The 14,972-nt window shown below is 35.6% G+C and overlaps 1 protein-coding gene across 2 annotated transcripts in view; it reads right to left on the bottom strand.

Moving 5' to 3' along the window:
- CNTN5 (contactin 5) overlaps nucleotides 1–14,972 on the bottom strand; it is a 1,210,258-nt gene that overhangs the window by 420,851 nt on the left and 774,435 nt on the right. For both annotated transcript variants that reach the window (XM_003129801.6, XM_021102337.1), the window contains exons 5-6: nucleotides 10,819–10,942; nucleotides 10,516–10,691 (exon numbers count right to left, since the gene is read on the bottom strand). In XM_003129801.6, the coding sequence (XP_003129849.3) occupies nucleotides 10,516–10,691; nucleotides 10,819–10,942 (300 nt within the window). The remainder of the gene's footprint in view (nucleotides 1–10,515; nucleotides 10,692–10,818; nucleotides 10,943–14,972) is intronic.

Here is a 14,972-nt window from a genome sequence, read left to right as displayed (position 1 = left end):
CAGCAAGTGTACAGTAATATATATACACATTCTCTTTTTTCATACTATCATTTTCAATGTCTTCCTTTACACTCATCCCCTTCTTTATACCACCAAATACCACCCTATTTCACTGTCATGTTATGTCAACAAAACTTTGTTATACATCCTCATTCTGTTATGGTCAAAATCATAGTCCACTATAATATCTTATTCTTAAATGCCTTCAATTGTGATTTCTGTCTCAATCATTACTAAAATTGATTTTTAAAGATCTCAGAATCAAAGGTCTTTTCTGATATTTACAGCATTTGACACTAGTGACAGTTCCCACTTTAAAGCTCTGAATGCCAGTTGTATTTTATTTTATTGATTTCTTCTGTATCTCTCAGATCATTCATTTCTTGCCTTTTTCACTAACTCCTTTCTACCTTTCACAATCTTTCTATCAGAGAAATGTATATATTCCTAAAATTAACCCTTAATCCTCTCCCCAGTATAATTTCTACATATGAAACATCCCTGTAGTTTCATCGAGTCTCTCAATATGTCTTCAGACAATTCTTGCCTGCCATTCTTGAGCATCAACTGCTATTTTTAAATGTCAGGTATTTTCTTCTGAAAGTCAAAATAAAATTAGCTCACCTGAAATTATTTTATCCTCCCAGATATTTGCTTCTCTCCTCTGTACGACTTTATTATATAATAGCATTATGAATTATTCAACTGAATTGATCAAAGCTCATTATCTTGACGTCATTCTTGCTGTTTAATTTCTTTTTACATTTGCTTCTATTCAGTCATTTGCAAGTTTTCATTTATTTTATTTTACTTATTTAGACTTTAAGTCCTTTTTGCCTAGATTACTGAAGTGACCTCTTAGTTTGACTTTCCTACAGAGTTCTCTTGTATACATATTCACAGAATAACCTGGTATTCTCTGCCCTCTGTACAGTTATTGCATAAGTTACAAACTTCTGTTCAAATATGGTTAACCATCAGGGATTTATGCAGGGAAAATATGGTCAGAATTGTGTTTTATATAGAGCATTTCAGAAAAACAATACAAAGGGATTTTAGTGGGATTGGGATATGGTGGAGAAGGGAGATGTAGAAAAGGTGGGAAGGAATTCCAAGTAGCAGCTTTTCCTGGTAGGTCAGGGTGAGATACTCATTATGGATTCCCTGGCATCTGGAACAATGTTCAAAATAGATCAGAGATTGGGTAAATTTTCTTTTTCTTTTCTTAATTATTATTTTTTATTTTTTAGAGTTTTTTCTACTATAGTTGATTTACATTGTTCTGTCAGGTTCTGCTGTACAGCAAAGTGAACCAGTCATATATAAATAATGAATTAAAAAAACCCTTCAGATATGCTGAACAAAGAAAAATGCATGGTTAAGTACAGTATAGTGTAGAACAAGGTGGATTACAAGTATGAAGTTTGAAGTGTGGTTTGAACTGGAGCTGCTGTTTTATTATTTACTAGCTTTGTGACTTTGGAAAAGAAAACTCACATTCTTGAGCTTCACTTTTTTTTCATTTATAAATTAGATCAAACAACAACACTAACAAAAAATAAAAATAGAACTCCCCTCATAAGGTTGATATGATGATTAAAGAGGGCGATGATGCATAAAATGTATTTTAACAGTTTGCCTGGCTTTTAAGTATCCATTAGCTATTTCTGCTTACTCTTGTGTTCATGTTATTAAATTTATGTATATACATACATACATGTACATACATACATATGCAAATACACATCTATACATCCATATCTATGTACGTAGGTATCTAGCCACCTATCTATCCTTAAACATGAAGAGTAACAATAGATGAAAAAGACAATCAAGTTACGAGAACTCCAGACTGGGTAATACATATTCACACAGACTTAGCCCTCAAAAAAAGGTTTTATGGAATAAAATAATTTTAGAAAAGACACATATTTCATACCTTCTCCTTTGTTCATACTTGTTGTTTTATATTGGCATCCTTCTATTCACCAGGATTATATAATATCCTGGAATGGAACTGCTATTTTATAAAGTAAACCTGGCATTAGTAGTGGGATATAAAATTTCATTGTACTTTTATGCCTTGGAATGTTTTTGTGATGAGGATACTAAGGGATACCAAAGTCTCTAAAGATACTCTGCTACGTATTAGGAAAAATGAATTAGGTAACTGGGCTTACACATTAAGGTTCAGAGGATTTATATACTCCCTGACTCTAGTCTTTCTGGGTTTCTTCACCCAATGTAAGAAACCTTTCTGCATTTCTAAAAACTAGAATCAAATATCATATATCGCTTATACATGGAATTTAAGAAAAATGATATAAGGAACTTATTTATAAAACAGAAACAAACTCATAGATTTCAAAACGTATCTTATGGTTAACATAGGTTAACCACTGGGGAGAGGGAGGAATTGGGAGGATGGGAATAACATATACACACTACCGTATAACGTAAGTGACTAAGGAGAGCTTACTGTGTAGCACAAGAAAATCTACTCAGTAGTTTGTAATAACATATGGGAAAAAAGGATGGATATATTTATATATATATAACTGATTCACTTTTCTGTATACCTGAAACTAATACAACATTGTAAGTCAAAAATACCCCAATAATTTAAAAAAAAAGAACGAAAGGAAAAAAAATACTAGAAGCAGAGCACTGGGATCAGTAAAAGGAACACTTATACCGTGGGTCAAGCCATTTCACTAGAGGTTGTCTGTCACATATGGTCAGAGTGATGCATCATTTCCATAAATAAGTATGTGTTTAGATGAAACAATAAATATAATTCTTGCAAATCTATGAGGAGAATTAAAAATTAAGGTTGTGGCACAGCAGAAACAAATCTGAATAGGATCCATGAGGATGCAGTTTGATCCCTGGCCTCGCTCAGTGGGTCAGTGATCCAGCATTGCTGTGAGCTGTGGTGTAGGTTGCAGACACAGATCAGATCCTGAATTGATGTGGCTGTGGCTCAGGCTGGCAGCTACAGCTCTGATTCGACCCCTAGCCTGGGAATTTCCATATGCCACAGGTGCAGCCCTAAAAAGTACAAAAAAAAAAAAAAAAAATTAAGGATTTGAGGACAATAGGCCACAGATTTCTACTTTGATTCACTCATTATAAATTGCTTATTGTAATAAATTACATTATTCCTTCAAAGCATAAAATAAAGTATTTTTAATTAAAACATCTCTGTGATCTCAAAGAATTAATACTATAGTTTGTCAAGGCTACTATATCTATTATGATCAGAATAATTGTCGTTTTAAAAGAAAACTTAAACCATGGTCTTTCAGTGATGATTTTATAAAGGAAAGACAGTGGTGTTTTGTTTATAAAAGACAAAATTATGAACTAATATTAATTTCTTTTGTAATAAAATCAGATAGTTTTACAACTAGTAAAATATCCATGTCAGCATGACTCATCCAGATTAATATTCAAATGATTTAATAAAGTTATTATGGATAAACCTCATAGACTAATAGGATAAAGCTTTGACTATACTGTAAAGCTAGCAATTATTCTAATAATTTTATTAGATGTTAAATGCTATTAAAATGTGGTTTTAAAGTCTAAGGTCAATTTTAATTTAGGAGAAAAAGTTAAGGAAAAGCAAGAGAAGTAATTTTTGAGATTCATATGAAAATGAAAGTTAAATTAAATGGATTAAATATAAAGTCTATTTAAAAAATCACATAATCTCTCAAAGAGTTAAGGAGGTTATTTTAATCAACTGCTTCAATGAAAACTAATGGAATATTTTGGATCTAAATCATCTAAATGCCCTAAAAAGCAATATGTTTGAATTTAGATATGAACTATCAATTTACTGTATAGCATGTAAAGATATTTTTGAAGCAAGAGACAGTATGAGGAGATTTTATTCTTGATTCATTTTATGTTTGACTTGCTGGTATGAATTATTTCTAAAAATTCAAACTTTGGAGAGACTGTTATCATCCTGGGATTTCTGAAGGATGTCTGAGAAGTGTGTAGTGTCACATTATCAATTCCTAATTCTCATCAGCATAGTAATACGTTAATAGAGTGACAAAGTTTTATATGGTGTATTCTTGCCTGTCAATGAAGAAAAATCACTGTACTCGGTGAGGAAATTATCCTCATGATGAACACAAGCTACAGGAATAAAACATACTTTGTCAAAAATAATCTTATTGATAACCAGTAACAATCATCACTAGCAATAATACTCCAACATTTTTAAATTTATGTCTTTCTTTCTGATCTTAAAAAGCAGTTCACAGACATGACTTTTCCACCTCATTAATTTTTACTATACCCTTATGAGATATATATTTATTAATGCTAAAGTACATTATTAATATTAACTAAGCTGAGCCATGTTTATAAATATTCATTTAGGGAGAACTTAAAATGAAAGATCCTCATGGGTAGACATTTAGACACGTGAGGGGTGGGTTAAAAGTAGCAGCAGCTGCTCAAATCCATTAGCTGCTCAAATCAAAATTAAAAAAAATTATAAATGAAGTGAATAGCTTCATGATTAAATTCTAGTTACATTTTAAAAATTGGTGTAGTTTTATGTCAGGCTAATTAAACTTACTATTGAGTTGATAGAAGGATGTTAAAAATCTCTCTATAAAGCCTCAAATGAGAAATTTCTATGAGAATTAAATGTCAGGAAAAGATTTCCTTCTCTTAAGGAACTTGGAGGAAATTAGAATCTTTTATTTTTTTGTTGCTATATAGCTAGGATGATATTTTTAGCGCTTTTATACATATATACAACTGAACCATTTTACTGCACATCTGTAATTAATGCAACATTGTAAATCAACTATATTTCAATAAAGTTAAAAAAAATAGAACCCTTTAAATATTTGTATTTCTTCTTTTGCTCTGACCATTGGGAGTCCCAAGGAAATATTTTTATCTTGATCATGATAATTATGAGACATTACGACAAACTATTTTGACCTCTTGATGAAATGTACTATTTTTCCCGGTGCTGTATTTACTAATTTACATACTTATCTTTTATGGAACATGATTTTATACAGTAAGTCAAATAAATTACCTCTGGAATGAGGCTGAGATAAAATGTATTAGTAAATTAAAATAATTATTATATGATTATACATTTGCTCTTTTGTATTTGTTGAGTGACAAGTGAACAGGAATAAAACTTTAGAGAAACCAAATGTGTTTTACACTTACCTCTGCCACACATTAGATAATACGTTTTATTATTGCTACATAACTAGGCAGAAGTGCCAAGAGTCACTTCCTTATCATCATTCTCTTCAAAAGCCAAGAGCTATGATGATATTTTCAGCTTGTGCAGTAGCCACAGTCATCTTTGTCCTGTCTCAAGTTTATAAAATTTAGTTTTCCAGGTCCTAACTATAGATTGCACAATAGATGTTAAATATTAAGAGAAAAAGTTATACTGGAATAGAAAATATGATAATAAAAAAATTACGTAGTAAAATTACTATAAATCCCTAAGTTCCAGATCAAAAAGGAGACCTAACATTCCTTAAACTCTTAAACTTCTGTAAGGAAAATTAGCAAGTGGTTCATGAATGAAATTTGACATGCAGAATGATTATATACTTGTTTTTAACTTAGCATTTACTTTGTTATTCACATAGATATTAAGACATTGATTATAGAATGGTGATTGATGAAGCAAACATATAAAGACTTTCAAAGATTATAATATAATTATAGATTGAGAGGAATTAAAATATCATTGAGAATATCATAAAGCAAATACAATACATATATATAAACAAGGAAAAGACTGAGTATTATTAAAGTAAAATAAGAGATATCATTTATAAAATGGGTTTACATTTAACAATTCATATGTTGGTTATGAGGATGAAATAAGTTAACATATTTTAAAATACTTAGAACACTGCCTCAGAAGTAAACATTCAATAAATGTTACCAATATAAACTGCTACCTTAAAAATGTCTCTTTCTTTCTTTCTTTTTCTTTTTTTTAACTAAACTAGTTTAGCAATAATATCATCCTCCTCACTACTAGAAGTTATTTGGATCAATCTTATATGCACCTCTAGTGCATAGATTTTAGTCTCTGTAACATTATGCATTATAGTCAATGAAAAGTAGCTAAATCTATGCTTGACTTGGGGTTGGGTATGAGTTCAAGATATTATTGGAGGAAAACCAGAATATTTTAAAATTGATTTCTGGTTAATAAGAAGACAAAAAACTAATATTCAGGGAGTCCTAACAGTCAAATTGTGACATTATATATGTGTATAGATAAGTTAAATCTGCAAAATCTCATGCAATTCTAATGATACTCAAAATTGGAAAGTAATTTGATGTGTGTGACTATAATATATATATAATTTTATACAAAAGGAAGATGATTCTAATAAGATATGTTTAAATTTTATTTATTTATTTATTTATTTATTTATTTATTTATTTTGGTCTTTTTTTTTGCTATTTCTTGGGCCACTCCCGCAGCATATGGAGGTTCCCAGGCTAGGGGTCGAATCAGAGCTGTAGCCACTGGCCTACGCCGGAGCCACAGCAACTCGGGATCCGAGCCGCGTCTGCAACCTACACCACAGCTCAGGGCAACGCCGGATCATCAACCCACTGAGCAAGGGCAGGGACCGCACCCGCCACCTCACGGTTCCTAGTCAGATTCGTTAACTACTGCGCCACGACGGGAACTCCTAAATTTTATTATTTTTAATAAGTATGGAATTATTAGTTTGTGAATGTGTTGATTCCTCATTTAAATATGTACCTATTTATAAAACACAGATTAGTACTTTTTTCTATGAATATAATTAGGGGAGACTCTGATATGTATTAACATTGTGCAATAAGTCATAAAATCACATCATTTTAAGCAGTTATGCCATATTTCAAAAGATGAAAGCTATGCAAAAAGCTACAAAGTTTCATTTTTAAATTAAAAAAATTTTTTAATTTGTTTGCCTTTTTCTAGGGCCACACCTGTGGCATATGGAAGTTCCCAGGCTATGGGCTGAATTGGGGCTGCAGCTGTTGCCCTACCCACAGCCACAGAAACGCCAGATCAAAGCTGTGTTTGCAACCTACACCACAGCTTGTGGCAATGCCAGATCCTTACCCCACTGAGCGAGGCCAGGGATTGAACCTGCATTCTCATGGATACTAGTCGGTTTTGTAACCCACTGAGCCACAACAGGAACTCCTACAAAGTTATATTGATATAACAAACATATGCTCAAACTATAAAAGAGGCCAAGTCTGTCAACAGTCTCACTTTGAAAAGAGCAATCAAAATTCAATTGTTTGATAACTCAGAAATTACTCTGAATTGGGTAATATAATCCTCACATCTATTTGATTTTTAGATCACGATAGCACTATGCAATGTAGAAAACCGTAAGTGTGGAGTTCCCGTCGTGGTGTAGTGGTTAACGAATCTGACTAGGAGCCATGAGGTTGCGGGTTCGGTCCCTGCCCTTGCTCAGTGGGTTAACGATCCGGCGTTGCTGTGAGCTGTGGTGTAGGTTGCAGAGGCGGCTCAGATCCTGCTTGCTGTGGCTCTGGCGTAGGCCAGTGGCTACAGCTCCGATTCGACCCCTAGCCTGGGAACCTCCATATGCCGCAGGAGTGACCCAAAGAAATAGCAAAAAGACAAAAAAAAAAAAGAAAACCATAAGTGATAAAATTATTGTGTAATACATGATAAAATTAAGGTATAAAGGTAAAATATTAATATAATATAATTATTGTAAGGAGTTTATAAGCTTGTAATCATTTTGATAATCTGTAATTTGGAAATGACACTTAAAACATTTAACAGATTTGTATTAGATTTAAATATTTAATTTAATAAGTTTTAGTAATTAAACTTACTAAATATATTAGTTTCAAAATATTACTTGTGTAATAAATATTTAAATTTTTACTTAAATACTGGCAAATGAACACAGAGGATTAATTATTTGTTTTAAAATGTGTAAAAAGTAATCAGAGTTCCTGTACCCACAAAAGCCCTTTGGATATTAAACATTCTATCAACAACAAATAGTTCACTCTCCATCTATCCATGAAGCTGGTGTTAGAAAACCACGATGTAAGGGAAAGTTGCCACTAAGTTTTGTTTTATTTTGTTCATTTCTTTAGCTTTTTAGGGCTGCACTGCAGCATGTAAAAGTTCCAAGGCTAAGGGTCGAATTAGAGCTACAGCTGCTGGTCTACGCCACAGCCACAGCAACACAGGATCCGAGTTACGTCTGCAACCTACACCACAGCTCACAGCAACACCAAATCCTTAATCCACTGAGTGAGGCCAGGGATTGAACCTGCGTCCTCATGGATAATAGTTGGGTTCTTTACTGCTGAGCCACAAAGGGAATTCCTGCCACTAAGTTTTTAATCTTTCCTTACATGTGTATCTTCTTACTTCCTTTCTGAAGCCTCTTTTCTTTTTGCCGTCTAACTCTCTGCCTTATTTTCTTCCCCTAATCACAAAACTACCTTGACCCCTAGACGCCTATAGCACACGTGCTCACACCCAGGTACACTAGAAAGCAACTGATAGAGTCTTCATCTTTTTTCTCTACACCTGTATTTGCATTTTCTCCAGATATTATCTAGAAAAAAGGTAGAACTAAACCTAATGGATTTGATTTTTACATCATCAGCATAGATATAATCATATTTAGGTGGAGTAATTTTGAGGCAGAAATGGCCTTCTCTGTGTAAGTGAGTGATTGCTTCATTTTGTCTTAGACACGTGTATGGCCTGGAGAACACTGCAATGAGTCAGTGGGGCGGGACTGGTGAGAAGTAGAGTAATAAGATAGTACCGATGATTACATATGACGGTCCACCCATACATTTAAGTTAAAATAAAGGAAATATTCCTCTAAACTAAGTTCAGGACAGCTTGATGCTGAATAAGTAAAATAGGAGGGTAGGTGGGCTGATTGAGAGCCAGAGCTTTACTTGCCTAGTCATTGAACTGTACATGCTGGTAGTAACTTGCTTATACCAGGTGCAGTTGAGTATTTGATAGATATGACTGGTCTTTGCAAAAATCCTAGGAAGGCACAGCCATATAGATACCTGGGATCTTCCAGTAAATAGATTTCTGCTCTGAAGCATGTAGAAAACTTTGCATATATTGCTACCACTGCTGATTTGGGAGGAAAACAATTAATACACAGGCTATTGAGAATTGATGTACCTGTATCAGACAGTATGTATAAACCAAAAAGAAAGATATAAGCCACTAATGTTAGAACATTGTGTTCTCTGGATTTGCTATATTTCTGTCAAAAGTACTGCTCTATTGAATAGAGGAACAATTAGGAAGTTGTTTATTTGGTATGTTAGGATATTTTTTAGTGTATACACCGAAAAGTTGAAAAGTATCAGGTTCTGTGATGTACCACATAATATTTTCTAAAACAAAAAGAGTGTATTTAGGCTAATGTCTTGATATATTTGGTGTGTGTAAAGTACCTGTCTGAAATCAACCAATTCTATTTGAAAATATAGAATTTTGTTTTTTCTTCTACCTCGACGTTCTCCAAACTGAATCTATTTATCATTTCTTTATTCTTTCATTTTCTCCTTCACACTCATATAATAGGGTGTCTAGTACTTGGTTAATTAGATGTAATATGTGAAGAAGATTATATATAGAGAAAAATCAATTATTTCACTCTTCAGGGTGTAATTTTAACTTAAAAATCATTTTGTGACAAATTATGTAGCCATTATAGTTACACATGAATTATTAACACAAAGATCCCTGGCCCTCCTATTTTTTTAGAGATGATAATCCTCAACAATTTAAATTCAAGTAGGATTACTTACTAAGAAATAATACAAAGGTTTTTTCACTCAATTGCCTATTCTCATCATAAATGTAAGAGTTTCAAGAGTTTTAAGAAATCTATACATTTAGTTAAGTAGATATATGACCTATTTTAGAAAATGTATATATTCTAGTATATACGAATGATTTTGTGTGGTGTCTTTTTTTCTAATAAAAAAATTGGGACACTTGGTAGCACTGTTATAGACAGAATCTGAAATATTAGCATTTCAGAGGCATTTTTTTGGTTATCTGATTATAAGCAGAATTTTTAGAATATACAATCTTATGTCCAGAATAATGTACAGCAAATAGTGACTATAATAGACAGTAGCAAAACAAAAGCAGATAAGCAGATATTTTAAAAGCAGACAAAGAATTAAAAATCTATTTTTTACTAGATTTCAAAAGATATTTGAATTGTAAAACTTTCTCTACTTTTATGAGCAGGGTTTTTAACTTCCCAGACTACTATTCATTTGAAAGGGGCAAACATTTCAGGCAATTTGAAAATAGAAAGAAACACAATTGTTTGCATAGTTCTAATCCACTATATTGAAATCTGAAGTCATGAGCTATTGACTAAATGTTCAAGTTATATATAAACACTATATATGTATATGTGGAAAAAGCAATACTTTACTCACAGGCAAACTGAAGAATAGCTTCTCTGCTAAGAACACTTCCAAATGTGTTGGCTGCTAAACACTGATAATGACCAGAATCCTTTGCTTCACTTGGATTGCTTATAATGAAGGTCCCATCTATCAAACTGTAGCGATAGTCACTTTCCAAATCTATTTCTGTTCCATTTCGGAGCCATCTTAGGAAAAATCAGAAAACATATATGTAAAAATTACTTGAGTTATTATAATACTCCCTGTGAATGTCAGAATCTCACTGAAAGGACTTTTTAAGACTTAAGAAAATGATTAATGGTGAATTTCTACCTGTAATTGGGAACTGGGTTGCCACGCGCTTCACAATTCAGTGCTACTTTCTTTTCATCAGAATCAGTTGGGAAAATTATATCATCTGGTTCTTGAAGAAACACTGGCCCATAGTCCACACTTTCTGTAAGGACCAAGAGAACACACTTTAAAATTTCTCAAAATATCAAAAGTTTTTCTCCATTTTATTCCTAGTCAAAATTCTTGCTCTTTTCTTGTGTTACGAAAGTAAGGTACAGTTAGCAAATTACATTGTTTTAGTAAATTGCAGAGACCTAAATACATTTTTTTTGTAATTGACCAGAAATTATTTTTAAAATATATGAAATGAAAAAATGCACATGTTAAACATTGGTGTTATACATTATAAAATACATATATGTGAATTCGTTGAAAGCAGAGCTAAGGAGAATAATATTAAACAAAAACATTATTTTAAAAAACCCAAAAGTTTGTAAATCTCTTAGAGTGTTAAAAATAATATACAACAAAGGAAAAGTCATGAACTAATATTGTGTAATTACTTGGGTACTAAAAAAAAAGAAAATGTTGGTCCTCATGCATTCTTCATATATTTCTTCACTCATTCAGTCAAGCACTATTTACTGCCTAATGATGCTGGAGTGTAAGGGGGAAATGATGTAAGGCAAATGAACATATTCTCGTAGAATAAATGAGATATGTCCTCAATAAAAAAAGTTAAATAATTGAATAAAGCTTTCAAATTGTATACAATGAAATGTTTACCAGTAGGTAGGTAAAGTAAATAAGGAAATCAGAAGGGAAGAAGCAGAAAAGGGAGGGCAGGGGGGAAGGGCACTTAAACTTACAAAGTGCCTGCTATTGTGCCACATACTATATTCTACCTCAGACACTTCTATGTTAAAGATAATTTAATTAGTCCACACTCAGAGAAATTCTATTATAAAGGTAATTTTAAACTAAAGAGTAGCTCATGGAATAGAGAAATAAAAATGGACCACGAATGTCACCTTGAACTTAACAAGTTTTAGGATAATTTGGCTGAAAAAAACAATGAGTAAATATGCTGGGGAGGGGGTAGTAAAGTCACATCAGCCTGTAGGAGAGTAAGAATGTAAGCAATTATAAGCATATCTAGGTTCAACAGCATCTGAATGGTGAATTTAAGAAAAAAGTAAAACTTCTTTTTCATTAATCATAAATTTGGTTACATGATAACCTTAGACTAATATTTTCAACACTGCCACAAATGACATTTAAGGATATTCTTTGTTCTGAGGACTTCCTGTGCATTGTAAGATGATCACCATCACCTCTGGCAGGACGCCTCCCTCCCCGAAGTGTGATAATCAAAAATGTTTCCAGACATCATTAGATGTCCCCTGGTGTCAAATTCACCCTCACTGAAAACCACTGCCTTAGAAAAAGGAAGACAAAAGATTTTAGGAAAGATCTATTTCCAAGGTCTGTACTAAAAAATTGGGGGTTTACATCCTCTGTAGATAAACCACAAGAAAGCGTCAGAAAAAAAAAATACAAGTAATGAATGATGTCCCAGGAGACTCAAGCTTTAAAAAATTATTACTGAAAAAGTCACACCCCTCCATATTTATAATAATGGGTTTAGAGTAAATCGATTTGCTTTCTTTAAAAGGACTAGATGACTATTCTCTTTTGGACAAAGAAAAAGATAGTATCCTAAACATTCTTTCAATAAAACTGAGCACTCACAATGGCCAGGTACTAACAAGTATTTTGAGTCCTAAATAACATAGCAGACTTCTTTTTCCTTAGCTACTACAGCAACAAAAATATTACATGAAAATTACTAAAATGTATTATTCTATACCAAGTTATATTGCTGTTACTTATTTTAAAAAAGGCAAGAAAATAAATGAATTGATAAATAACTAAAGGAAATTACTGTCAAAATATTGCCCTGCATGTTGTTGCATCATAATGAATTTTTTAAAAATTGAAAAAGCACATGAAACCTTGTTAAAACCGCAATTAGAGGGGGCAGGTGGATCAGGACGGCAGAAGAGTAAGATGTCGCGCTTACCTTCTCCCAACAACACATCAAAAAAACACATCTACATGTAAAACGACTCACACAGAACATCTATTGAATGCTGGCAGAAGAACTGAAACCTCCAAAAAGGGCAAGAAACACTTGACATAACTGGGTAGAACAAAAGAAAGAGAGAGAGAGAGACAAAGGATCAGGAAGAGACTAGCATTTCTGAGAGGGAGCTGTGAAGGAGAAAAGGAACACACACCCTGGGAGGCCACCTAACTGACGGGGAGATCAGCCTAGACCAAGGGACCTCAAAGTCACTGAGAAAAGCGCAGCAGCTGGACTGAGGACGGCAAAGTAGAGTGAGAGGCGAACAGGAACAGATCATCTGCATCACCTGGGACACCATAGCCTGAGACGCTCTGGCGGGGGCTGGGCGCTGAGACGTTTGCTCTGGAGGTCAGTCCCAGGGAGAGGACTAAGGTTGGCTGTGTGGGGACAGCCTAAGGGGCTAAGGAGCGGTGTGCCACAGGCAGAGGAATGGTGTGCTGCCGCTGGGGAGGGAACCCTGGAGAAGGGAACCCTGGAGAAGGTCTAGGCCGCAGGAGAAACAAGGCGCCCCTGTTGAGGAGGGCAAGAGGAGGAGGGGCGGACCCGCGCAGACTCGCTCCAGCTCTCAGAGGGCGGGGCTGCTCTCAGAGGGCGGGGCTGCACTGGCGCAGGCTACCGGTGGCCAGAAGCCATTTGCTCAGGGTACAGGAGACTGAGTGCTTCTTGTGCAGGCTACAGGTGGCCGGGCATCTCTTGTGTGGGCTAAAGGCAGCGGCTAAGTGCAACGTGGTCTTATGTGATCTACAGGTGTCAGGGACTTTTCTCGGAGGCCAGAGGGAGGCGTGGCCTGCCACCACTGGGGCCTGTGAGTGGGCTCTACCTGTGGCCCCAGTCACCCTAAGGGTCAGCCAAAAAAAGAGGGCACTGCAACCAAGCACCACACACTACTGCTCTCACCCCTCTGGGAACACACCAGCCCTGCAGCTGTCCTACCAAACACTCTGGGCAGCACCCAGACACTTGATCGCTATCCCTTCCAAAGACCCTACAACTAGGAACAGCTGGTGCAGCACTTAGTGCTTGGGCTAAGCAGGACAGGGTGCTTCTTATATAGTCTGCAGGTGGTGAGGGAAAACCACTGCAGTTATCTCTGACTCTAGTGCTGGGCGTGGCCCACTGCCACTGGGGATCCCGGAACAAGAACCACTTGCAGTCCCAGCCACCTCAGAGGACACCACAGAGGAGGACATTGCAACGGGACACCACCTGTTGTTGATCTTGCACCCCTGGGAACACACCCGCCATGCAGCTGCCACTGCCAAACACTGTGCAGTTCCCAGATGCTTGATCACTGTCCCCAGGAACCTACAACTTAGGAGCAGCTGGTACAGCACCTCCTGTGGAGGCTAAGTGGGACGAGGTGCTTCTGGCATGGTCTACAGGTGGCAGGGGCAAACCACCACAGTTACCTCTGACTTCTGAGGTGGGAGTGGTCTGCCACCATTAGGGGTCCATGCACGGGCACCACTTGCAACCCCAGTCACCTCAAGGGCAGCATGAAGGAGGGCATTGTGACCGAACACCACCTGTTGTTGCTCCTGCACCCCTGGGAGCACAACCAGCCCTGCTGCTGCTGCCGCCCAACTCCCTGGGCAGTTCCCACACACTTGATCTCTGTCACTTCCCTAGGAACCATGAGGTTGCGGGTTCGATCCCTGGCATTGCTCAGTGGTTAAGGATCCGGCGTTGCTGTGAGCTGTGGTTTAGGTCGCAGATGTGGCTCAGATCCCGTGTTGCTATGGCTCTGGTGTAGGCTGGTGGCTACAGCTCTGATTATACCCCTAGCCTGGGAACTCCATATGCCCCAGGAAGCGGCCCTAGAAAAGGCAAAAAGACTAAATAAATAAATAAATAAATAAATAAAAACTGGAAAATAAGTCTGAAAAACATGTATTCTGTTATGGTTGCCCATACTCTGTTAGATAACTTTGTCGATCATTGCTATTTCTGATAGCATCTTACTGAGCTCTCTCCACTCTCTGTCTCTCTCTCCGGCTCTCTAGCTCTATTTTTCTCTTGCTTTTCTCTTAAGAAATAAAACTCA

Source organism: Sus scrofa, chromosome 9 (genome assembly GCF_000003025.6).
Source record: "Sus scrofa isolate TJ Tabasco breed Duroc chromosome 9, Sscrofa11.1, whole genome shotgun sequence".
NCBI classification, from domain to species: Eukaryota; Metazoa; Chordata; class Mammalia; order Artiodactyla; family Suidae; genus Sus; species Sus scrofa.
The sequence above is the reverse complement of the archived record's forward strand: the minus strand, read 5'-3'. Positions and strand labels throughout refer to the sequence as shown.